The sequence below is a fragment of the Geotrypetes seraphini genome, chromosome 2 (assembly GCF_902459505.1).
Source record: "Geotrypetes seraphini chromosome 2, aGeoSer1.1, whole genome shotgun sequence".
In the NCBI taxonomy this organism is placed as follows: Eukaryota; Metazoa; Chordata; class Amphibia; order Gymnophiona; family Dermophiidae; genus Geotrypetes; species Geotrypetes seraphini.
In genome coordinates, this window is record NC_047085.1 from 433954786 (window position 1) to 433981723 (window position 26938).

The 26938-nt window shown below is 43.7% G+C and overlaps 1 protein-coding gene across 4 annotated transcripts in view; it reads left to right on the top strand.

Annotated features, from left to right (window-relative positions):
* Positions 1 to 361: 361 nt before the first annotated feature.
* Positions 362 to 26938, top strand: part of PLXDC2 (plexin domain containing 2) — a 600976-nt gene continuing 574399 nt past the window's right edge. For 2 of the 4 annotated variants that reach the window (XM_033931308.1, XM_033931309.1), the window contains exon 1: positions 362 to 1519. In XM_033931308.1, coding sequence (XP_033787199.1) covers positions 1411 to 1519 — 109 coding nt within the window. In that variant the 5' untranslated portion in view covers positions 362 to 1410. Of the gene's footprint in view, positions 1520 to 3480; positions 3579 to 26938 lie in introns of all 4 variants that reach the window. The other 2 variants (XM_033931311.1, XM_033931312.1) reach the window with 2 other exon arrangements.

The following is a 26938-nucleotide window of genomic DNA, read 5'->3' on the forward strand; positions in this document are numbered from 1 at the left end:
CAAACTCCCGTTTCCACTTCCAGCTTGGAGAGCAGACAAATCCCCTCATATGCATCCTTTTTTTTTTTTTTTACCTCCTGTCTTCGCAGCTTTGCCGGCTCTGTCTGCTTCCGAACGAGGGAAGAAAAAAAAAAAAAAAGTCCTTCCCCTTCTCTGCACTTTAGATGGCAGCAGGAACCTAGTTCACGAAGCGGGGATGCAAAAAAACAAACGGTTTAGGATTCGCTTTTTGCATGAACCACCCCGGCCGTTCGTATCCCCGACCCTCTGCCCCCCCCCCCCATCGCAGGGAGGAAGGCGCCGGCTGTCGTAGGCATTGCTCTCCTCCCTCGTAGTCTGCTGTGTACTGTGAGGGGAGCAAACAGAGGGGACCCGCTGCAATCGGCACTCGCGTGCCGCAGGAGCTTCCTGGGAGCGAATCAGCAGCATCCGGGGTGGCCAAAGCGGCGGGGGAGGGGGGGGGAGAGATGAGATCCCCCCGGGCAAATGGAGCGTCCGGAGACACGCTTTGCACAGCGTGGTCGCGAGCGGGCCGGCTCTTCCCTGCCTCCCATCAGAGCATCTGAAGATCATTTTAAAAAAAGAGGTGGAGGGATAGGGGCTCCCTCGCGTCTCCGTCCCTAATCCCCGTCTATATAAACCAGAGAAAGTGCTCCCAGAGAGCAGGAAGAAAAGGAGGCTGCGGGGGGTCTATCGCTTGGATCTGCCCAAACTCCGGGCTGGCATCACCGTGCACAGGAGCAGCCAGGAAGGAGAGGGCGGGTTGCCTTCGCCCGAGCAAGAAACTATTTCACGGGCAAGCTGATTCGGACAGGGGGAGGGGGGGGGGGGTTCAACCTGATTTTGGGCGACGGGAGCAGAGGCTGTTCCTAAGCCCAGCCTTTCTGGGCTCGCTCGCTCTCTTGTTTGTCTGCTCTTTCTCCCTCTGGCTGCAAGAGAAGGCGCTCGTCTTGTGGGGTGGGGAGACAGGAAAGGAAAACAAACTTCCCCCCCTCCCCCCCTTTTCTGGTCCGCAGCGATGTCTGACCAAGTTCAGCCAAAGGCCACTTTGCTGGATCTGTGTCCTCCTTGCCGGGTCTAGGGACCGCAGCTTAACTTTCAGCGCCGGATACCAGATTTTGGAGTTTTACTGGCGCTAAACCGGATTACCAGGAAAGTGCATCCGCTGGGGATTCACGTCCAGTTGGAGATCACCACCTGCGCTGCCGTTGATTTGGGAATTTTTTTTTTTTTTTTTTAAGTAAGATCTTGGCTGCATAAATTGGAGGAAAGAAAGCATCAGGGTGCGTTGTCAAAGAGACTCGCCCCGTGCATGAAATCAGAGCTCAATAGAAACCTGCTTTTTAATCCACACCCTGGGATTCTTCGCCTTGTAAAGCGAAGGGAGAGAAGGCGGAGGGTATCCGCGGCATGGCGAGGTTCAAGAAAACCGATTTAGCTCTCGGAGTGGTGATGCTGTTCCAGTGTCTGTCGAATCGCTTTCGCGTTGTGGGAGGACAGATCGCCGAAAGGGCTAATGGTAAGGCCAGCGCTAGATTGCGATAAATTACTTGGACGCGCTAAGCAAACTTTAAGCGACTCCATTCTAAGTGGTTTTCAGGAGCAACCGTTTCTATACTGAATTATGGGTACAATTTCAACAGGTGGCTCCGGCTGACCAAACAAAAGAATAAGGGCATATTTTGAAAATGCTGCTAGTCGTCATAAAAAATAAAAAAATACCGAATAGATTAGTTGCAGCTTTTTTTTTTTTTTTCTTCAATGCAAGTGCCAAATTGAAGAAAAGTTGAAATCTACTTATTGAAACCCCGTTTTGCAAAATTTCTTGTCACATGAAGAGCGTTGTTCTTTTCCTTTGGTAAATTGGATGGTTTTTTTAATTATTATTATTTCACTTTCTAAGGTGGAAGCCATAACTAGACCGTCACCCTTATTTGTTCATTCATGCCTAGGTACAGATGACTGGCCTATTCCTCCCGAAACCATCCAAGACAGAATCGTTTTTCCAAAGTTTACTTTAGCAGGGCAGCTCCATTTGACCTGACGTTTGTCATCACTTGCTGAGAATTCCTTATCCCTTCTTTCAATTCCCTCATTAACGGCCAGGAGCAAATTTTTCTGTGGCAAAGAACTTCCTTGAACTAAGTTAACTTACACTTTTTTTTTTGCACGTCAGTATCATAGGAGAAAAGTTGCTTGTATCTGCTTGACTTTATAAGTAAACTTCAGTGACAGTATTTTATCTTATGACAATTTCAGTCCTTTATATTTAAGAATGTCTTGCAAATGTTTCCTTTAAATTAATGAATGTTTTGAATCGTTGGGAAGCTGTGTCGGGGTAACGTGCCCTTGTGTTGTGTGGTTTCGGTGTCTTCTTGTTTTCGGCGGGACCCTGTCCTCCTGAAACCTTCTTGCTGTACTTAGGGCTCCTTTTACTAAGCCGTGGTAGTGGCTTCAGCGCATGCGACTTTTAATCACGTGCTACCCCCCGCGCTAGCCAAAAAACTACCGCCTGCTCAAGAGGAGGCGGTAGCGGCTAGCACGGCCAGCGGTTTAATGCGCGCTATTTACACGCATTAAACCACTTCCGCGCCTTGGTAAAAGGAGCACTTAGAGTGAACTGGAAAACTTCCTTTCAACCCCTCCGTATGAGCAGCTGTCCTAACTCAACCTACACTCCGTTTATTTTCTTTCATCTCAGCAATTCATACGGGAAAGAACAGGCATATACTGTATAATTGCAGAAAAGGTGGATGAATCCTCTGTAGTTGTTATAATGGAGACCAAAAGGTGGGCTGGTTGTGTCAGCTTAAGTTCCAGAAGGCATATGTGTGATTGCATGTGTTTAACGATTGCGAAACTGCAGGGCAGATAGGGATGTGCATTGTTTTGCCTTCATTTGGTTCATTTTGGTGGGTAACAAATTTACTGCACACGGTTTGCGCACATAAAAAAGTTCCAGTGCACATGCAAAACCCACACAAATCAAATATGAAGCAGGTAAAAAGATTCAGAAATGAGGAAAAATAATAAAAAAAATGAACCAAGTTTCTTTTTGGTCATGTCCACCACTGGCTTTTTAAAGCAGAATGGAAGCCAGTGGTGGACATGACCAAAAATAAATTTGGTTCATTTTTTAAAATTTTTCCTCATTTCTGGCTTTTTAAAGCAGAATGGAAATTGATTATGGGATGGATAGGAGGGAAATGGAATGGAAAGGGGGGGGGAATAAAAAGATTTGGAAGGAGGGGGTGGGGGAGGGAGGAAGGGTGGGGGAAACTGGAGGGAAGGGGTAGGGAAGGGGAGAGGGGGGTTATAGGGGGATTATGGTTTATTATATAAAATGTTTAGAGGAATGATAGAATTTTATAGAATATATGGATTAGAATTTTTGTGAAATCATTTGTAAAGAATATCTTTCTGTATAATATAAATGTATTTTTTACTTTATTCTTTCAATAAAAATGTTTGAACATAAAGCAGAATGGAAAAGTCCAGATAAAGTTGTGAAAACAGCACTCTGGTTATGGAGCAGATGACTCTCCGTGGCACTGCCACCTAGAGATGACATTTCAGAGGTACTCATTAAGGCTTTTAAATTTGGTTAATGGATGTATAGGAAGTAATGACTTGGCTGGCGAGTCAAATAAAATCCTGCTCCTGCAGTCAAATGACTTTTCAGCCTGCTGCTGTTAATTCAGCTGGAACATGTGCTTGTCTGGGAACTGCAAATTGACACTAATATAAAGGTGATAATGCTTCATCTTGGAAGATCAGGAAGAATGCTTAAAAAGAGGGATTGGTTTGTCCAAGAACTTGATGAGTGGAACCACTATTTGTTTTTAAGAACCTTTAATCGTTATTTCTGTGTTTTGGTTCTTCTTCTTTTGCTGTTCTCCCAATCACCCGGGTGTTGATTCTTAATTATTATGTAATCAGTAAACTTTTATAACTCTCTGAACCTTGTAGCACTTGGGACACCACCAGTGTGATTTGAAATGTGGGTGGGCATGGCAGAAGCTTGCGATGAGATGGGTTTTGTTTGCCGCCTTTGTATCGTGAGTCGTGGGCTTTCACATCATGTATTGTTTATGGCTTGATGTATTATTTTAACCCAGGGGTGTCCAACCTGCGGCCCGAGGGCCGCATGAGTCTCCGTGAAGTATTTTGTGCGGCCCCGGTCGAAGGCGATGCAGTGTTTTCCTCTGCTGCCCCCGCATGTTTACCGTCTTTCCGGCTCCCTCCTGTGTCTTGCTGCAGTGTTTGCACATTTGTGCTGCCCCAGAAACATTTTTTGGGGCCTATGCGGCCCAGAGAAGCCAAAAGGTTGGACACCCCTGTTTTAACCATTGGTACAGCTATGCTCATATTCCATTCCGCTCAGCCCTCCTCTGGATCAGGAATGTGGTATAGAAAATCTGATATATATATTTTAAAAAAATGCAGAAAGGAATGGAAGTTGTTGATGTGGATTCTAGAATGTAGCCTAAAGGAAGGGTGAATTTTGGAGCTGCCACTGACTCCGAAGTCCCAGCAAGTACAGAACAGTCCCAGGAAATAAACACAAATATCAAAAGGACGAAGAAAAGGAATGTGTGCAGAGTGAGTGTTTTTCTTGCCCGTGCTTGTGGCCCATTATTTAAACCTGAACAAAATAGTTCACGGATAAAGTTGCAGATCCCAGGCATTCTGAGTCATCCACTGATGTCAATTTGAAAAAGGGCATTTCTAGGTTTGTTGACAAAAGCAAGGCTTAGAGCACTGTTCCCAACCCTGTCCTGGGGGACCATCAGCCAGTCAGGTTTTCAAGATATCCCTAATGAATATGCATGAGAGAGATTTGCATACCTGACACTTCCATTATATGCAGATCTCTCTCATGCATATTCATTAGGGATATCTTGAAAACCCGAATGACAGGTGGTCCCCCAGGACAGGGTTGGGAACCACTGTCTTAGAGAAAGAGTGGAATCTTCTCCAGTTCTTTGCTGTTTTGTTTATGCTTAGGCCACTCCTCCTCTAATAATATAGAGCAGGGATCTCAAAGTCCCTCTTTGAGGGCCGTAATCCAGTCGGGTTTTCCCCAATGAATATGCATTGAAAGCAGTGCATGCACATAGATCTCATGCATATTCATTGGGGAAATCCTGAAAACCCGACTGGATTGCGGCCCTCAAGGAGGGACTTTGAGACCCCTAATGTAGAGGAAGGCATCAGTCTATAGCAGTATGTTTACTAAAGACATAGCTACTCTTGTGTGAAACTAGAGATACAAGTTTCGGAGTTATTTCGTAAAGCTTTGTTTATGCGGAAAAAGTCTTTTTGTAAAATTGTGTGGCTGTATACATAAAAAGTACATGAGCCTAAAGATTGTGCATATTTTAATGTGGACTGTGTATAGGCGATCCTTGGGGCTTAGTTTGTTTGGGTGGCATGAAGGCCGAGTTGTGATGCACTAATCTATTTAGCGTGCACTAAAGATTAGCGCAGGCTAAATGCTAAGGCGCCCATTGATTATAATCGGTTAGCTTGCGCTAAATCAGTTAGCGCACTTTAGTAAAAGGATCCCAAAGTGTATGTCTACGTTTACACAATCTGGAGCGTGTGTGTATTTTTCTGCTTTTGAATTTGTGCATTACTGGGACTGTTTCTTGGTGCCTATTCATAAAGTCTGTGTTGTCTTCATAAAACCGGGATTTAAAATAAGACACCTCTTTGGACTTTCAACATAGGCGTCATTTTATAAAAATTATCTCCAGATTGACTCTCTGCAGTAGGGAATGCAGTAGAATAGGCCTGATGTTATAGGTTACTTGAATTCAGAAAACCCTGGCTATTATAAACCTTGTAATATTTTCATGTTATTGGTGGAAATGCTGATTGCCTACACATGTGCTTTGGTCAACGGGCCTTTTCGGAAACGCAGCTGTTATGGGGGGCTTTAGAATTCTTCAAAATCATGCTTGGGGGATGTCCATGGAGCTAACACAAATTTAGAAAAAATTATAAAGCAGAAAATGCATAATTATTGATCAATACACTTCTCCCAGATTAAAAAAAAAGTCATTCTGCACCTGAAGTGGAAATTCAATATTTTGTCATTCCCAACAACCTAATTGATAATGAGGGTTCCTAAGCCTGTCCTGGCAGCCAATTCCACAATGAATATGCTTGAAATAAAATTGTGTTCAAAGGAGACTGTGCATTCAACCCTATCTCATACATAATTCATTCTGGGTATCCTGAAAACCCAACTGGATTGCAGTGTCTCAAGATGAGTTTTGGAGCCACTGATACAGACAAAGATATGAATGAACATATACACACACACTCGGACACATACATAGACACATATATGTAACTTAGAATATGATTATATACTGAATATTATTGATGTTAATTGGTTCTCAATATTTGTCATGTATCTGGCTGCATGCTATTCTATAAGACATTGTACCTACTGTAACTCCCATAGTGGGTATCTTAAAAGGGGCAACGCAGAGTGTAGGGGATTTAGTAAGGAATTCAATAAAATTTGGAGCCCATTGACTAAATTTGTAAAAACATAATGTATTTTTATCATCATATCTTTCTTTTGTTTTTTTCATCTTTACACATCCAGGGTGGGTGGGGGGTTGAAGGGTGGGGAATAAATATTCTTAGAGATATTTGGGTAACTTTAGTCTTCTTTTGTAGTATATCTTAGGTAATATTCTGATAATATTAGATGCAAGAATCTGAAATTATTGAATGATATTTATGTTACCTGAACAGAAATTAGTGTAATGTGTGTATTGCCTACTGTTCTTTTAATATAATATAATAAAGGGGGAAAAAAGGGGGCATGGCCATGGGAGGAGCATGGACGTCTCAGGGGTTCCAAAACTTTGCTTGCATGGAGGGGCATTTAAAAAAAAAAAAATACACGTCGAGTCAAACTTGGACGTTTCCAGCTGAACGTTCAAAGTTGGAGGAACAAAAAATGACCATGTTTGTATGGCAAACTGCTGAATGTCCAAATATATATACAGTGGTACCTCGGTTTACGAGTGCACCGGTTTGCGAGTGTTTTGCAAGACGAGCAAAACATTTGCAAAATCGGTGCCTTGGAAACTGAGCATGGCTCGATTTACGAGCGCCCCCCTGCAATCCGCCCCCCTCCCCCCCCCGACATAATTGGGCGCCCCCACGCCATGATCCGGCATCCCCCCGACGCTTCTTACCCTCATCTGGGCACCGGCATGTCCTGTGCTTGGTGCCGGTGCCCGAAGATCGGCCTCCTCTTCTGCTAGGCCTTGAGCATCTGAGCATGCTCAAGGCCTGCGAGTTCCAAGATACCACTGTATATATATATATATATATATATATATATATATATATATACTAGTGTTTAAGCCCGTTACATTAACGGGTGCTAGAATATATGCCTGTCTGTCTTTCTTTATTTGTCTTTCTCCCTGCTCCTGTCTCTTTCTTCCTTTCTTTCTGTCTCTCTCCCTCCTGCTATTTTTCTCTCTCTCTCCCTGGCACCCTTTGTCTGTATTTCTTTCTGTCTCTCTCCCCCCCCCCCCACTTTCCTTTGCAGAAGCAGCAGCGGTATTTCCCTTCCCCTCCAGATCCCTGTGAAGTAGTAGCAGCATTTCCCCCCCCATTCCCTTTGCAGAAGCAGCAGCGGTATTTCCCTTCCCCTCCAGGTTCCTGCTGAAGCAGTAGCAACATTTTCCCCCACCCCCCATTCCCTTCTCTTATCGTGAGCTGTCCTGCTCCGTTCTTCCCCTCCCCCTTCCCTTCCCGCGGGCTGGCCTGCAAGTTTCAAAGTACCGGGCTCACGATCCCGTGGTGGCTGATCCTCCTGTAAAAAGCAGCCTGCGATGGTGTCCGGCTTTAGCGAACCTCGCAGGCCGTTCTCCAACTCGGTAGCACGTTCCCTCTGACGCGATCCCGTACGTCAGAGGGAACGTGCTACCGAGGGTGGAGAGTGGCCTGCGAGGTTCGCTAAAGCCGGACACCATCGCAGGCTGCTCTTTACAGGAGGATCAGCAGCAGTAGTGGTGGCGGCGGCAGCGGCGAGTTAGGGCGGGAGGTGTGTTCCCTGCTGAGGACGCGGCAGGGAGAGAGCTTGCCTGGCTTCCATGGCGAGTGAGGGCAGGAGGAGGGGAATGGCCAAAATGTTCCCTGCCGCCGGATTGGCTGCCACGGATCAGAAATCACAGCGGCAGGGATCACAAAATTTTAAGAGCGCATGTATGCTCTAAGGTTTTATTATATAGGATATATATATATATATATATATTTTTTTTTTTTTTTTAAACTGTCTACTGAGACAAATTGGCCACCAGGACATCTAACTTTATACCCTAATTTTGATCAGAAAACATCCATGTTGAAAACATCCTAATCCTGACCATTTGGACCTGGGTGGGGCCAGCATAGTAATGGACTGGCCACATAGACATCCCAAGAGAGTAATGGGACACCTTAGAGCAGGGGTGTCAAAATCCCTCCTTGAGGGTCACAATCCAGTCAGATTTTCAGGATTTCCCCAATGAATATGCATGAGATCTATTTGCATGCACTGCTTTCATTGTATGCTAATAGATCTCATGCATATACATTGGGGAATTCCTGAAAACCCGACTGGATTGCAGCCCTTGAGGAGGGACTTTGACACTTCACCTTATGTGAACTTCACATAAAGGGTGCCAGCTGTATATCTCACCATAACTCCCTTATAATTTAGGGTGAGCCACCAAACCCCCCTAAACCTACTATACCCTCCTGCACTTATGGCTGCAGCTGACACCTATATGGATGTATAGTAGGTTTTGGGTGGGCTAACATGTTCTACCATAAATGTAGTGGCTAGAGTGGCTTATGGGCCTGGGTCCTCCTCTCTATAGTTCATTAGCCCACCCACCAGGCTACTTAAGACACCTGTGTGCAGCTCTACTAGGCTTCCCTGTACCAGATGCTGCTGTTTTAGAGACAGGTATGTACCTTTTTGTTCTCATTTGTGTGTGCTGAAAGGGGTTCAGTGAGCACTGGGGGAGTGTGGGGATGTCTTAACTTGATGCATGCAGTGGTCATTTGGTCAGTTTGGGCACCTTTGTGGCACTTAGATGTTTCTAAAACAGAGTTACCGACAGGTCTAAACTGTCGTTTTTTTCCGACAGCTAAAACCTTGTTTTATTTTTTATTTTTGCTTAGCCAAACGTTTTGTGAATCGGGTCGACAATAGCGATCGTTGCCAAAGTTGTGAAAACAGGTTTAGTGACGATCGCTGACTTTAGTGTGTCTAGCCCTTAGTGCTGATGTTTTCCCAATGCCTAATTCTGAACATTTATAGAATCTGGCTCATAGCGTTGCTGAATATCCTTAGAGACCACATCGGCACTACCCAAATAGCACCAGGATGATGTGTATTTGTGTATGAAGGGGTGCTGAAAAGTTCTCAGCCCACCCAACGTGGATATGGTTCAATAAATGATCTGAAACAATGTCAAAATATAGAATTTTGTTTCTGCAAATTGGCACTTAACAAAATAAAATAACAATCTTTACAGCTACAGTGGCAAAATAATGCTCAGAATTTAAGAAGTTGGTTAGTTGGGCTGAGAACTTTTCTGCATCCTCTCATATGTAATAAAAGTGAGCCAAGTGTAGGACAATCAAGCCATTGTGACATCACTGATGAGGTTGGCTCTTATTGGTGGAATGAGTCATTATGACATCATAATCTCAGCTCTGGTTACCAGAGACTGAAACTCTTCACACTACCAGAGGGTGCTGAAAAGTTTTCAGCCCAACCAAGAAGAGAATGACGTGGATATGGTTCAATCAATGATCTGAAACAATGTCAAAACATAGATGTTTGTTTCTGCAAATTGGCACTTAATGAAATAACACTCTTTTTTGCTACAGTAGCAAAATAATGCTCAGAATTTAGGAAGTTGGTTGGTTGGGCTGAAAACTTTTCAGCACCCCCTCGTATGTGTGTGTTTGGGGGGGGGGATGTAAGACGGGTGGTTCTAGAGCTAATAGTTATCAAGAATGCAGCAATATTCAGATTATTATTTAGATAAATATCCAGATGAAGTTAGGTTTAGAAAATTCATTTGGATATTCAATGCCTCTTATCTGGATAGCAGTATCGAATACCTGAAAATAGTTTACACACCGTGACTAGCATTTGAAATAACTGCTGATCATAAAGTTCCAATATTGATTCGAGTGTAAATAATTGACTTGTGGAGGACACTTTAGAGATCTCAGATTACAATATGCATTTCAGGTACAGGCAGGTATGGCTAGTCTCAGTTAGGGCACTGGCCTTTGACCTAAGGGCCGCCGTGTGAGTGGACCGCTGGGCAAGATGGACCACTGGTCTGACCCTGCAGCGGCAATTCTTAGGCTTGTTTGCTTTTTTTTTTTTTTTTTATATAGGTGTTCAGTCTGTATTTTAACCATGTTTTCATCCATCTTTGAGGGCTGATTTTCTACTGGTCCTGAATGATTGGCCCGTGACATGTTTCTGTTTCTAAACGATAGCTACGTTACATAGAGAAGAGTCCACTTGGAGATTATTGTACAGCAGTGATGAACGCAGCTCCACCAGGGGGCAGAGATGTCGCCTTTAAAGCTTCACTATTCTGGCAGTGTGGTCTTTTCAAATCATGTAAGACTAATTGTCATACTGAAATGAACAAAACCGTCTGTAGAAGCTGGGCAATTCTGGTGCATCATTTTAAAATTTTATTTATGGAAAAACAAAACAATGAAAGGCAAAATAACTTCAAATAAATGCACTTTAAATGAATCAAATCAGCTTTTCTGTTAAACCAGCAGTGATAGTCCTGGACAGTCTACAAAAAAATACATTGGGGTAGATAATCAGCATGGTTTACGCAGGCAATAGGGGCTGCTACCTACTTAAATTATGTTTAGCTGCCTAGCCACTGATTTCAGCGTGACAGCGCTGTGTACATCTGGTACTGCTATAGAAATAATTAATAGTATTAGTAACCGGGCAATGCTGCTGAATATCGCTTCTGACCACCACAGTACTATCTGGGCAGTGCCCAGGGTAGGCCAGGTGAAGGACAATTCAATTAAAAAATACATTTTAAAAGGAACGTTGAAAAAGCAGCATTTACAGAGAACGCAATAGCAAGCGTAAGAGGTTATTTCAATTGTCATGAGATCAGAAAGGTAGACAAAATCCAGTTAACAGGGTGAGAAGACCCTGGGAGCCATGGATGTTGAGTCCCTGAAAAGTTTGAGTCAGCAGAGTCTGCAAAGTGTAGGCTCTGGAGCCATAAATCATTGGAACCTCAGAAATTGTGTGCCGTTAAACTTCTGCATAACTGTCTGATATCTAATGGTAGGGAGTTCCTTACCTCAAGTCCCTTGTCTAGGATAGTTCAATTAAAAGTTTTCTTTAGACGACACTCCTTGTGGCTTGGTAGTACCAATCTGATGTCTGTCAGCAATCTAAGAGCCCTTTTTGGTTTATAGATTTGTACAAAGTTTAGATTAGCCCATAGAGACATTTATAAATCCAGTGCTTGTGTCTGCCTATTATTAGTTTAGGGTTGCCAGATTTTGTCTTTAAAAAAAAAAAAAAAAAAAAAGAGGACATAGAAACATGACGGCAGATAAAGGCCAAATGGCCCATCCAGTCTGCCCATCCGTAGTAACTATTGGGCTCCTTTTATCAAGCCGTGCTAGCAGGGTTAGCGCACGCGACTTGTAATCACGCGCTAACCCCTGCGCTGGTCAAAAAACTACCGCCTGCTTAAGGCAGGCGTTAACGGCTAGCGCAGCTGGCGGTTTAATGCGTGCTATTGCATGCGTTAAACTGCTAGCGCGGCTTGATAAAAGGAGCCCATTATCTCTTCGTCTCTCTAAGAGATCCTATGTGCCTATCCCATGCGTTCTTGAATTCAGACACAGTCTCTGTTTCAACTACCTCTTCTAGGAGACTGTTCCACGCATCTACCACCCTTTCTGTAAAAAACTATTTCCTTAGACTATTCCGGAGCCTATCACCTCTTAACTTCATCCTATGCCCTCTCATTGCAGAGTTTCCTTTCAAATGACTCATGCACATTTATATTACGTAGGTATTTTAAATGTCTATCATATCTCCCCTCTCCCGCCTTTCCTCCAAAGTATACAGATTGAGATCTTTAAGTCTGAACCCATATGCCTTATCACGAAGACCACACGCCATTTTAGTAGCCTTCCTCTGGACCGACTCCATCCTTTTTATATCTTTTTGAAGGTGCGGCCTCCAGAATTGTACACAATATTCTAAATGAGGTCTCACCAGAGTCTTATACAGAGGCATCAATACCTCCTTTTTCCTACTGGCCATACATCTCTCTATGCAACCTAGCATCCTTCTAGCTTTCGCCGTCACCTTTTCAACCTGATTGGCCTCCTTAAGATCATCACATACAATCACACCCAAGCCCTGCTCTTCTGTCGTGCATATAAGTTCTTCACCCCGTAAACTGTACTGTTCCTTTTGGTTTTTGCAGCCCAAATGCATGACCTTGCATTTCTTAGCATTACATTTTAGCTGCCAAATTTCAGATCATTCTTCAAGCTTCGCCTGGACTTTCTTCATGCTATTCACACCATCCAGTGTGTCTACTCTATTGCAGATCATCCACAAAGAGGCAAATCTTACCTGACAACCCTTCAGCAATATCATTTATAAAAATGTTAAAAAGAACAGGCTCAAGAACAGTACCTTGAGGCACACCACTGGTAACATCCTTTTCCTCAGAGCGATCTCCATCAATCACTACCAGTGTTCCCTCTAAGCGGGCGGGTGTTGTGAGCAAACTTTTTTCACTGTGAGCTAAAAATATCGGGCGCCAGCAAGTTATGAGCCAAATAAATATGTTGCTTTCTACCACAGAACTTCCTTACGTTTGTATGGAATCTATCCCCTTTCAACTTTAGAGAGTGCCCTCTCGTTCTCCCTGCCTTAGCTACTAAGTCTATTCCCTTCAGTACCTTGAATGTTTCTATCATGTCCCCTCTCAATCTCCTCTGCTCAAGGGAGAAGAGGCCCAGTTTCTCTAATCTTTCGCTGTACGGCAACTCCTCCAGCCCCTTAACCATTTTAGTTGCTCTTCTCTGGATCCTTTCGAGTAGTACCGTGTCCTTCTTAAAGTACCAGTGCTGGACGCAGTACTCCAGGTGAGGGCGTACCATGGCCCGGTACAGCAGCATGATAATCTTCTCTGTCTCTTCAGTCCAGCATCTGCCCCTTCCATTCACTGTCTGTCTTTCCCTGCCATCTCTCCTCCTGCCCCCCCCCCCCCCCCCCAATTTGGTCTAGCATCCATCATCTTCCTTCTGTTCCCCTCATGGTCTGGCATCTCTATCCTTCCCTCCCCCCTGTGGTTTTTAGCATATCTCTCTTCTCATTTCCTCCACTCAGATCTGATATAATTTTCTGCTCTCTCTTCCCTTTTCTTCTCTGGTCTTCCTTCTCTATTTTCTGCCTCCATCTAAATTAAATTCTTTCTTACTATTTAGTCCCGTTTCCCTCTTTTCACTGTGTCTACACACAGCTTGTCACCCCTTTCCCTCACCCCTCCATTATCTTACTATTTTCTTCCCCCTTTATTTATCTCCTCCTTCCATCCAGTATGTGTTCTTTCCCCACTTCCATTCAGCATCTGCTCTCCCTTCTCAACTGACATCCATCTGCCTTCTGCTCTCTCTCCCTTCTTCTCACTTCCATCATCTGTCCCCTTCTCTCTCTCTCTCATCTCCTCCATTCCATCATCTGCCCCTTCTCTCTCTCTCTCTCTCCCCCCCCCCAACTTCCATCATCTGCCCCCCTTCCCCTCACCTTTGTGGGTCACTTTCTTTCCCCTGAGGGTGGCTCATGTCACAGGGGAAGCTTTGGCCGAGCAGAACCGCTTGATTGACAGTGGAACTTACTTGATTGATGTCGATGCTGGGGCCCGTTGCCGTTTGAAGGAAAAAAAAAAAGGTGGAAAAAAGGAACCTGTAAAGGCGAGAGGAAGGGAAACCTCCAGGACAGCTGCTTTTTGCCCTCCTTCAGCGGCCCAAGAGTTCAGACCAGCAGCGGCAGCTGTGTATGCTTTTAACTTCGGCACAGAGCTGCCCCTAATCAATAGTTTAGCGCGGTTTCATGAGGCAGCCTCGGGGCCTTTGATAGCCGGCCCGCTTCGATGATGCGATGTGGGCCGGCCTAGCAAAGGCCCCGAGGCTGCCTTATGAAACCGCGCTAAACTATTGATTAGGGGCAGCTCTGTGCCGAAGTTAAAAGCATACACAGCTGCCGCTGCTGGTCTGGAGGTGCGGAGACAAGGCAGGAGGCAAACGCGGTGGAAGGCAGGAGTCCCGGCGAAGGCAGGAGTCCCGGCACAGCGACTGCAACAGGAAGTTGCAAGTCAGCTGACGCCGGCCTTTCGTTGCGGCGGGGACCGAATCCTTCGCGGACCGGCAAGATTTTGTTTGCGGACCGGCGGTTGAAGAACTGTGCTCTACACTGTGTGCGCTGTGACGAGAAACTTGTGCGCTGCGAGGTAATATTTTGTGCGCAAGCGCACCCCAGCGCAGCTTAGCGGGAACACTGATCACTACCCTCTGTCGCCTTCCACTCAACCAGTTCCTGACATAGCCCGTCACTTTGGGACCCAACTCAAGGGCACTCAGTTTATTTATTAGATGTTTGTGTGGAACACTGTTAAAGGTTTTGCTAAAATCTAAATACACCACATCTAGCGCACATCTATCCAATTCTCTGGTCACCCAGTCAAAGAAATTGATCAGATTTGTCTGACAAGACCTACCTCTAGTAAATCCATGTTGCCTCCAGTCCTGCAGTCCACAGGATTCCAGAAACTTCACTATTCTCTGTTTTAAAAGCATTTCCATTAATTTGCTTACCACAGAAGTCAGACTTACCAGCCTGTAATTCTCTGCTTCTTCCTTACTTCCACTTTTGTGGAAAGGGACCACATCCGCCCTTCTCCAGAACTCCGGTACCACTCCTGACTCTAGAGACTTGTTGAAAAGGTCAGTCAGTTGAGCTCCCAGAACTTCCCTAAGTTCCTTCAGCACCCTTGGATGTACACCGCCCTGCCCCATTCTACCCATAGCCATGAGCCATTATGCCCCCCAACCCTGGCCCCACACAAACCCCGTCTTTTCGGGGCTGTGTCTGCAGAGCATTTGCGCATGAGCAGATGCCCTCCAGATGGTCCCAAGATCAATGGTTTTCCAAACCTAGAGAAAGTGCCGGGTTTTGAAAATCCATTTAGATGCTTGGACAGTCCTCTAAAAAGAGGACATGTCCGGGTAAATCCATATATCTTCTGACCCTATATTAGTTTAGCTGCAGCATTCTCTAAAATCCATAGTTTCCTCAATTGCTTGTCCAGAAGCCCATATACATAATATTACAGTAGTCCAGAACAGAGATCACCAAGGCTTGCACAATGACCTGAAAGCTTGTAGAGCTCAGAATGTGTTTAACATGGTAAAGCAGTTTTAATTTGAAAAAGCATTTGCGGACAACATTATTTATTTGAGTTGATATTGTTAAATACACTTCTCCCTCCAATTCGCGGGGGATAGGGGCAGAGCCGGAGCATGAGCAATCTTCCTACGCTCCGTGCAGATCGCCAATAGGAAATAGCTGCCTTGAGTTCCTGTAGTCTCTTGAGACTACGACGGGAACTCCCCACAGCCATTTCCTATTGGCGATCTACACGGGGCAGGAGCGTAGGAAGATTGCTCCTGCCTTGAAAGCCCGCTAGACCACCAGGTAAGGCCGGGATGCCGGGGGAAGGCTAAACTGTGGTTTTTTTTTTATTTTTTCCCCCTTCCCAAAAAATCGCGAATATGTGAAATCGCGATTGCCGAAACCGCGAATGGGGAAGGGGAAGTGTATGAGTATTCATACCCTTAAGATCTTATTTATTTATTTATTTAATTCATTTTCTATCCCATTCTCCCCAAAGTGCTCAGAATGGGTTACAGGTTGACATACATAATATACAGTTAACAGGTTACAATTTGCCATAGTTAACTGTACAAAATTTTTTGATATAAGTTTTTATCCTAATTCGAAAACATATTAGGGATCTAATACCAATATACATAGAGGGGCATAATCAAAAGAAACGTCTTAAGTCTGATTTGGACATAGGGCGTTAGTTGCTCAAAGTCGGCAGCGACAAAATGTCCATTTAAAAAATACATCTAAAATGTTTTTTTTAAAAATCTGGATGTATATGCATTTGATCGTCCAGAACGCCACTAGGTCTATCTTTATACAACATTCTCGACCAAAAATTCATACAAGTCTGAAACATCCAGACAAGGCCATTTAGAGGTAGGAGGGGGCCAGCATTGTGATGGACTGGCCACTCAGACATGGCAACAGAGTAGTGGGGTACCTTACAGGGCACTGGTGTGAACTTCACAAAAAGGGTGCCACATAAACATCTCATCAGAACTCCCTTATAGGTTATGGAGAGTCCCCCCAAAACCCACTATACCCACCTGTCTACAATCCCAATAGCCCTTATGGCTATAGGTAGCACCTATATGGCAATAGAGTAGGGTTTTTGGGGGGTTTGGTGGGCTCACATTTTTCACCGTGAATGTAGCGCTTAGAGTAGCTTATGGGCCTGTGTCCTCCTCTCCTCACCAGCCCGCTCTCCAGACTACTTAAGTCACTTCTGTGCAGCTCTACTAGGCTTTCCTATGCCAGGTGTTAATGTTCAGGAGACAGGTATGTATGTTTTTTTTCTGAACTTTGTGGGGGTGCGAAGGGGTCCGTGAACACGGGAGAGGGTCTTTGTGTTTACTTTGTCCCTGCAGTGGTCACTTTGGAAACCTTTTTGGCACTTATCCCTGTCTTTACATCATCAAATTTAAAACGTATAAGTTCTGTCTAGGCAGTCTCTTCCAACATTTGATTATCCCTGCAGAACGACTAAGTCTAGGTCGGTTCACATCCCACTCCTCCAAAAATGTCTCTTTCATCTCTGGACACACAGCGGGATTCAGAGGTCTAAAAAGTCCTTGGATACATCTAAAAAGCCATTTCGATTATTAGTACTTGGATGACCTGTCTTTTAGATCGTCCAAGTGCCGACTTCAGCAGATTTTTAGACACATTTAAGTTTCGATTATGAGCCCCATAGCTTAACCTCTTTCTTGAAGTTCAGGTAGCTCACTAAGAGTATTTGGTGAGTTCACACTCACATTGGTGGAACCTCGTTTGTCTCACATACAGAACTGAAGCGTATTTGGCTAAGTCCTCCAATAGGTTTCCTCGTTTCCAGCTCAGATGGAATCTACTGAAACTCTACCTGCACTCTTCTCTCCCTTGAGTGGACCCTTCTCTAGTCTTTCTTATCCCTTCCTCCTTTTTCTTTTACTCATCTACTTATTCGTCTATCTACTTACTCACTCACTCATTTGTTTATTTATTTATTTATTTACTCACTTATTTATGTATTTATTTTTTTTTCTCTTTCTTTCTTTCTTTCTCACACTTATTTCTCTCTTTACCTTTATTTTACCTGGAACGTGCTTGTTTAGGTAGTTAGGATACAGTTTGTTGTATTAGATATGCTATGAAGAAAATTTCTTGAGGAATGTACGAATCCATGTTCATGTTCTGCATTTCATTTTCTGTATTTGTTGATTCCATTCATTGGCATATCTTTTGTTTTCCACTATTATGGATTGTTTTATTCCATACTTTGTAATTTTGTAAAAATTCAATAAATAAACATTGACTAAAAAAAAAAAAAAATGAGTATTTGGTGAGTCCTTCCCAACCAAAGATTGTTGGTCTTATCTGGGTTGATTTTCAGGTTCAAGGCACAGAACCAGTTGTATAAAATATTTCATGAGGGAGTATGCAGAGGACAATTCATACATGGAAATAGAAGGTTAATATTGTCTGCATAAGAACACAAGAATTGCCATACTAGGACAAACCGAAGGTCCATCAAACCCAGTATCCTGTTTCCAACAGTGGCTAATCCAAGTCACAAGTATCTGGCAATATCCCAAGGAGTAAAACAAATTCTACGCTGCTTATCCCAGGAACAAGCAGTGGATTTCCCCAAGCCATCTCAATAATGGCTTATGGACTTTTGTTTTAGGAAATTAGCCAAATCTTTTAAAAATCCTGCCAAGCTAACTGATTTCATCACATTCTCTAGTAATGAATTCCAGAGGTTAATTACATGTTGAGTGAAGAAATATATTCTCCAGTTTGTTTTAAATCTACTACTTAGTAGCTTCATTGCATGCCCCTAGTCATAGTATTTTTGGAAAGAGTAAACATCTACCCTTTCCATGCCACTCAGGATTTTATATACCTCTATAATCTCTCCCCTGAGCCATCTGATCTCCAAGCTGAAGATTTCCTAGCTACTTTAGCCTTTTCTCATAGGGAAGTCGTCCCATTCTTTTTATCATTTTTGTCATCCTTCTCTACCTTTTCTAATTCCGCTATGCTATATCTTTTTTGAGATACAGCACAGTGACCAGAACTGAAGGTGCAGCCATACCATAGAGCATTATAACATTTTCATCTTTGTTTTCTATTCCTTTCCTGATTAATTCCTTTCTATTCACTTTCATAGCCACCACTGCACGCTGAGTTGAGGGTTTCAACGTATTTTCAACAATGACACCTACATCCTTTTCCTGGGCGTTGACACCTAATATGGAATCCTGCATCATGCAGCTATATTTGCAGTTGTTCATATTAAGGGCTCTTTTTACGAAGCCGCGTTAGCGGCTTTATAGCACGCAACTTTTTAGCGCACACCAACCCCTGCGCTAGCCAAAAAACTACCGCCTGCTCAAGAGGAGGCGTAGTGGCTAGCGCAGCCGGCAAATTAGTGCGCGCTATTACATGCGTTAAACTGGCTTCGTAAAAAGAGCCCTAAATGTCATCTGCCATTTTGATGCCCAGTCTCACAAGGTTCTCTTGCAATTTTTCACAATTCTCTTTCAATTTAACAACTTTTAACAACTTTGTGTCGTCAGCAAATTTACCCCCTCATTTATCAAGTTGTGCTAGAGGTTTATAGCATGGGCTGGCGAGGTAAGTGCTCAGATGCTCATAGGAATTCTATGAGCGTCAAAGCATGTATCGCTCCAGTCCACACTAAAAACCTCTAGCACAGCTTGATAAAAGCCGGCCTTAATTATCTCACTAGTTATTCCCATATCTAGATCATTGGGGAGAGAGTGTGGCACAGTGGTTAAAGCTACAGCCTCAGCATCCTGAGGCTGTGGACTCAAACCCACACTGCTCCTTGTGACCTTGGGCAAGTCACCCAATCCCCCCCATTGCCCCAGGTACAGATAGATTGCAAGCCCACCAGAACATACAGAGAAAAATGCTTGAGTACCTGAATTAATTCATGTAAACCGTTCTGGGCTCCCCTGGGAGAACAGTATAGAAAATTAAATAAGTACATAAAAAGCAGTGGTCCCAACACAGACTCCTGGGGTGCCCCACTATGTACCCTTCTCCATTGAGAATATTGACCATTTAAACCGATTCTCTGTTTTCTCTCTTTCAGCCATAAAATAAATATTTGATTCTATGAGGTTTCAAGACTTTTCCCAGTTTCTGAAGTAAAAATTGAAGAGGATGGAGGATAGTAGTGAGCCTTTTAGTAGCCTGCAGTCCATGTTCCAAGGATGTGACAGTGTCTGCTGTCATTTCACCTGAACTGACCTGTTCTGCAGGAATCCTGTGAACCATCTTAAGACCTCTCTTGTAACGCCCACTTCAGAGAGCATTCTTAACAAGGTTTCATGGCTCACCAGATAAAGGCGGCTGATAGGTCCAGTTGCATCACAAAGATTTGATAATCCTTTTCACATTACCCCTCTCTTCATTGGCTCCCCGTCTACTTCTGAGTACAGTTCAAACTCTTCTTATATAACATAACATAACTTTATTCTTCTATACCGCCATAACCAAGCAATTTCTAGGCAGTTTACACAGAAGAAGGCTGGACAATCAGTAAAATACAAATAGTTAAAATACAACAACTTACTCAAATATACTCAGTTTTGTTAACAATAATATCCACATTTAGGAAATAAATTTGTCAAACAGCGCTGACTTAATTTTTTTAATGAAATGCACCATAAGATAGCATGGCGCCACTAATGCAATTACCCAACCAGGACTGCTGTTTACTTGCTTAAAATGCAAGAGTCCTATCCAAAAAAGTCTTGTATCTGCAGCTAGTAATTTTTGGATAAACAAATAAATTAAAACTCTTAGTTTTCCTCATTGGGCTGTATAGTACGAAATGAGATAAAAGGTAAGTTGGGGCCAATCCCAAAATCAACTTAAAACAGATGCAAGTGCATTCACTCCGAAGGCCCCCAATATCTCTCTTCACTTATCTTCCTCTATGCTCCTCCCCGTGAACTCCGTTCATCGGTCAAGCCCCTCTTATCTGTACCCTTCTCCTCCACTGCCAACTCTTGCTGCACCGTATGCCTGGAACAGGCTGCCTGAATCAATACGTTGTGCTCCATACCTAGCAGTATTCAAATCCAAGCTAAAAGCCCACTTTTTTGAAACTGCTTTCAACTCTTCACTCCCACTAATTGCAGTCAGATACCTATACCCACTGTATCATTTCCTCTACCATAATCTCCCCAACCCTGAAATGTCCTGTCTGTCTAATTAGATTGTTAGCTCTTCTGAGCAAGGACTTTCTATTGTATATTAAATGTACAGCGCTGCGTACGCTTTGCAGCGCTATAGAAATGATAATAGTAGTAGTAGAAGTGCCAGACGGAGGCCTAGATTCACTAAACCTTCCAAAACTGGTTTTGCGATCGTTCCACGACCTGAGTCACTAAACTGCTATACTATCAATCTCCCATCCGATCCAATCCTCCCATGTAAATGAGCAAAATCCCATGCAAAATAGCCAAGCGATTGATTCACTAACAATTGCTTGGCTATTTTGCATCGGTTTTTACTATTATCAATACTGCCAAATCACCCCCTCCCCCCAAGTTGATACGGCAGGAGGGATGCCAACTCCCTCCTGCCACCAGATGCCCCACCCGCCCACTGCCGCCATCAAGCTAATTTTGCTGTTATAATAGTAACCTATCTATGGTGTGATCAAGATTTTTTCAGGTTACTCAGAGGCATGAAACTCTACAAGGAAGGGGTATACCCTCCCAAGAATGGAACAGAGTTCACTTTTTAGGAGACCCAATCATAAATTTGATAAAAGTCCTTTAAAACTCTGAATAATATTAGAATAACATAAAATCGGGTGTGAGATAAAATGCCACAACCCACACCACGATAACACTCATAGTGACTTGTAAGGCTAAGACTACGGGAGGAACTTTACAATGTACATACCACTGCTGGAAATTGCTCTCTCTTCACAAAGTTATTCTCAAACTGCCAGAAAGAACACAGCGTCACCCTCCCGATTTAAATACAGATCCAAGAGGCTGAGTGTAAACATGTGACTAATGTGACATCATCAGATGGCTGATGCAATAATAAATCAAATTGCATTTGCACTGTCTTGCTATGAAAATGTAAATATCACTGAAACTCTGTTCCATCCTTGGGAGGGTATACCCCTTCCTTGTAGAGTTTCATGCCTCTGAGTAACCTGAAAAAATCTTGATCACACCATAGATAGGTTACTATTGTAACAGCAAAGTCAGTTCACATTTTTGACCAAAGCATTTTCTGACTTTCCCTAGTTTTTACTAGTATTACCCCCGTGATATTAGAAGGCCATCAAGCTAATGGCAGGAGGGATGCCAACTCCCTCCTGCTGTCGGTACCCCCCCGAACTGACCTGGCCCAACCCCCCTCACCCCGTACCTTTAAAAAGTTGGGAGCAGGAGGGATGCTCAGTCCCTGCTCCAGGCCTCCTCCAACAGCAAATGCAGGCTTTGGCCCTCACCCCGGTGCATCATGTGATGCACGGGGAGAGACCTAAGGCCCTAATTGTCTCAGGCGCCTCGGGTTCCTCCTTTGGGAGGGACCTGAGGCGCCTGAGCCAATTAGGGACTTCCTTTGAGAAGAGCATAAGGAAGTCCCTAATTGGCCGATCAGGGACTTCCTTAGACTCCTCCCTAAGGAAGTCCCTGATTAGCTGAGGCACCTAAGGTCCCTCCCAAGGGAGGTCAGTTTGGGGGGAGGGTTGGCAGGGGGGTTTCCAACGGCAGAAGAGAGATAGCATCCCTCTTGCCATTAATTTGATGGCGGCGGTTGGCGGGCGGGTGGACAGGGAATCTGGTGGCAGGATGGAGTTGTTATCCCTCCTGCCATTTCTAAGTTGGGGGGGGGGGAATCGGCAGGGGATGCCAATTGCAGGAGGGAGTGGGCATCCCTCCTGCTGTTTATTTTTTTTTTGGGGGGGTGGAAGGAGCGCCAATGGCAGGAGGGAGTGGGCATTCATCCTGCTATTTTTTAAATACTACTGTCAGGGCTCTGCCCCGAATCAATCGCTCATTGAGCAAATGAGTCGGGAGTTTGCATGCAAATGATTTGCACCTCTGTGCAAATCATTTACATGCAAACTTAATAGTGAATCAATCACTGTTGGAAAATTGGCCAGAGAATTGGCCAACAGCGATTGATGCGCTATCGTTAGTGAATCTAGGCCGAAGTTTGGAGATAAGTCCTGCTATTATTTTTTCTGTGCTGAAGAGATATCGCAATCCTGAATGCATAGGATTTAGCAACTGATGCTGATTCATGTAATTCTAAAGTTGATTAGCAACTAGTGCCTCCATGGTTTTTTGCTAAAGTGTGGATATTTGTTACCAGTCAATAGTTATTGTGTATTTATGAAGAGATTCCCCTTTCAGCAGTGGAGTCGGCATTATTCCTCCTATCTCCTTAGGGAAACTACCTACTTTCAGCATGGACGTTACCATCCTTGTAATGTGTTCAATTATTTTTGCAGGTGCTGATTTGAGTAGGGTTTTTTTTTTTTTTTTCAAGGATCAAATATACATGAACTCTTTGAAAGTTTGGAAACTATGGCTTGTAGCTCTTTGGGATATAGTTCTGTAAAAGAGGACCAGATTCAATGCACTGGGCAGTGATCATCCTCGTGTATGTTTGTCATTTCCTCTATTGGTGGTATTTGGGGTGTAGGATTTTGCAATTTATCCAGATAAACCTGGAGGTGAACTGATCCACTGCCAGATGCAAGCAGCTCTACTTTGGAGCACTTCCAGATGCTTCTGCTGCCTCAAACAATCAGCATTACCTACTGGTGGTAGCTGAGCTGTCATTCCTCATATCTCTCAATGCCACCCGATGACTGGCATTTCATCTAACCCCCCTCCCTGCCCTCCTGCAGTAAACATTATTTCTCACCTTCACCATTACTCCCCCCCATCAATGACTGCCATTTCTTTCTCAACCCCTCACCGCCACTGCCACATCCACCTCCACCAACATTTTTCTAACTCCTCCTTCCACCCCTAATGATCAGCTTGTCATGTACTTGCTTCTCTGGCAGACGCTGACAAAATGATTCCCCAACTGGATCAGAGCGGGAGCTTTGAGCATGCACAGATGGCCACGGTTGTGTTGATGGAGGAAAATTCTAGAGGACCATGTCAGGGGTATACAGTATATAGGAACTGAATAGATATCACACCATTTACAGAAAAAAAATGTTTATGTACAACTTGAAAAACTGAAAGTAGCCAGCTTCACTTCAGTGGTTGAAAAACTAATAGAAACTCTGCTGAAGGTAAGGATAGTGAACTTCCTAGAATCTAACAGGCTGCAAGATCCTAGGCAGAATGGTTTTACCAAGGAAAAATCCTGCCAAATGAATCTTATTGATTTCTTTGTCCAGGTGACCAGAGAGCTGGATAAAGGACATGTGCTAGATGTAATCTGCTTGGATTTCAGCAAAGCCTTTGTGAACAACCTTGTCAAAGGGTTAGGAGAAAATGTTTGCCTTTTTGCGGATGACATGAAGATTATAAACAGAGTGGATACCCTGGAGGGAGTAGAAAATGAGAGAAGAAATCTACAAAAAGGTCCTCAAGAGCCACAGGCAGGTCAAGTTTTCAGGATATCCACAATAAATATGAATGAGATAGATTTGCATCTCAAGGAGGCAGTTTATGCAAATCTATCTCATACATATTCATTGTGGATATCCTGAAAACTTGACCTGCCTGTGGCTCTCGAGGACTGGAATTGCCTACCCCGGTCTAAGGGACTGACAGTTGAAATTTAATGCAAAAAAAGTGCAAAGAGAGGCACTTGGGATGCAGAATTCCAAAGGAGATGTTCCAAATTGGAGGAGAGAAACTGATAAGCAGAACCCAGGAGAGAAACATTGGGGTGACAGTGTCTGATCTCAAAGCAGTGAAACGATGTGACAAAGCAGTGGTCCTAACCAGAAAAATACTAGACTGCAAGAAAAGAAGCATTGATGTCCCTATCAAGTCATTTGTGGGTTTTGGAGGTCATTTCTCACTAAGGATGTAAAAAGGTTTCAAACAGTTCAAAGAAGAAGAACAACAACAATGATATGGGGTTTGGAACAAAAGATAAATTTGATATAGCTTCCCAAATCATCTCCATATTAAAGATCTTAGGCCTTTGCAAGGGGGCAGTCTCCATTATGGAACCCGCTGAAATTACACTACTTGGAGCTGCTACAGACATAGAAACTCAAGTAGAATCCTCCTTGTGGATTCGTTTCAATTCCTCCATCAAATATGGTGATAAATCCTCCTGTCCCCGCTCAGAATCGGATCTCTCGCTCTGTTGGGACAACACGATAACGTCTCGGGCCAGTCCAGCTCCTAACATAGGTTCCATAGCCACAGGACAGATTGGTGGACTCCACTCCTCCGGAGACAATGTGGCGCCTTCAAAGGAGTACTCAAATGCCTCAGCCTGTGTGCCTCCTCCAGCCGAAGATCCCTCCAGTTGCTATGTTCGGGATCTACAGTCCATCAGTCCAGTCAACAAAGTTGATTCCTCCGGGAATACCCGGATCTTAGATTTCCTCTTTACCATGAGTAAAGTTGGAAAGGAAATTTCAGCGGCGTCTTCGTGAGAGCTTAAAGCCGCCATCTTAGGTAAGCTCCTTGAAAAGTATTAATATGCAAATAAATCTTTTCCAGAGAAGGGGAAGCAGTAGAACTAGAGGACATGCATTGAGGTTGCAGGGGTAATGTCAGGAAGTATTTTTTCTTCAGGAGGGTGCTAGATGCCTGGAATGTTCTCTTTGGGGAGGTGGTGGAGACGAAAACAGTAACAGAATTCAAACTTGTGAGGATTTCTATATGGAAAGAGAATGAAATCCAAACAAAACTTAGTGGTGCTTATACGGTAACTCTAGTAATTGGGAAATAAAGCCAATGATAAACAGACTTCTGCTCTGTGCCCTGTGGCTATACATATCTGGATAGGCTAGAGTGAGCTTTGATAGCAATTCTAGTAGTTCCCATCTGTTAAAGAATGCAAGTTTAAAAAATATTATCACCGTCTCTTGTCCTATCAGGCAGAATATTTAATTGTAACTTCTAGCACCTATCAATATTTCAGGAGAAACCTAAAAATGTATTTGTTTATTAGATTCCTGGATTCCTGTAACTGAAACTTTCATTAACTGTAATTCAATTCTCTTTTGAAAACTGCATAGGATAGATCCAAGATGGCCGCGGTCGTGGTCTGCTGAACGCCGTCGGCAAACCTTAGTTCTTAAAAACTTACTTCTACGGCGTTGGTGCTGCAGAGTTTTTGTCATGCCGAAGAGAAGGGGAAAGGGAGCTTCTTCGGCCTCACGGCGTCCCGGAATAGCCTCCTCCGGTAATATTGAGGAGTTGCTGCAGCGGATGCAGGGCGTCATCAGAGCGTCGGTATCGCCCCCGGCTGAGACGCTTCCTGATGACAGACTGGAGGTGTCTCTTCGGGCTCACGAGATCACATTGAGCCCCGACGCACGAATCCCTCCTCCTAACCCTCGAGCCGCTAGCTCCCCGGGAGTGGGGAGGCAGCCGGAAGTCGGCTTGGGCCCCCTCCCAGAGGCTGTGGGGAACGGCGAGAAGAACATCGACTCAGGCTCACAGGGATCGCAGTTGAGCCTGAGTGTACACGAGGAGATTTCCATCTCAGAATCAACCCCGACACAGGAGATACGGAGAGGAGAAGGTCCTTCAGCTGGTGAGCCTAACTTATCACTATTAAACTTGCAGACATTCAATATAGTGAAACCCCAAGAAGTTACATTGGAGGCTTTGTGGGATCTGATTGCTAATTTAACTAAGACAGTAAATACTAATCATCTTCAAATAGAGGGAAAAATAAAAATTCAAGAGAAAGAAGTTTTTCAGATAAAACAAGACTTGGGAGAATCCAAATTAGATATTCAAAGTATTAAAGATCAACTTAAATCTTCCAAATTGCTTCAGAACACTTTAATTAAGGATAATATAAATTTAAGAAGAAAGATAGAGACATTTGAAAATTTCTCTAGGAATAATAATTTAAGACTGATTAATTTTCCACGGATCTCGACAGTGACTCCAAGAGAAATGTTAAAAAGGTATATGTTGGAGATATTGGAAGTATCGGAAGATTTATTGCCTCCTTTCACCCAGGTCTATTATTTACCTAATAAAACTCAAGATCTTCAAGAAGAAAAAATGAAGGGACCAATTGATGTATCAGCTTTGCTTGAATTATCTGATAAAGAAGTCGCAACACCTGCTACATTGATTGTGACCTTGGCTATTACGATGGATAAGAATTGGCTTCTGAGACTATTCTTTAAAAATAAAGAGAAAAAGTTTCTTGATTTAAAAATACAGATGTTCCCAGACTTGGCAAGAGATACACAAAGACGAAGAA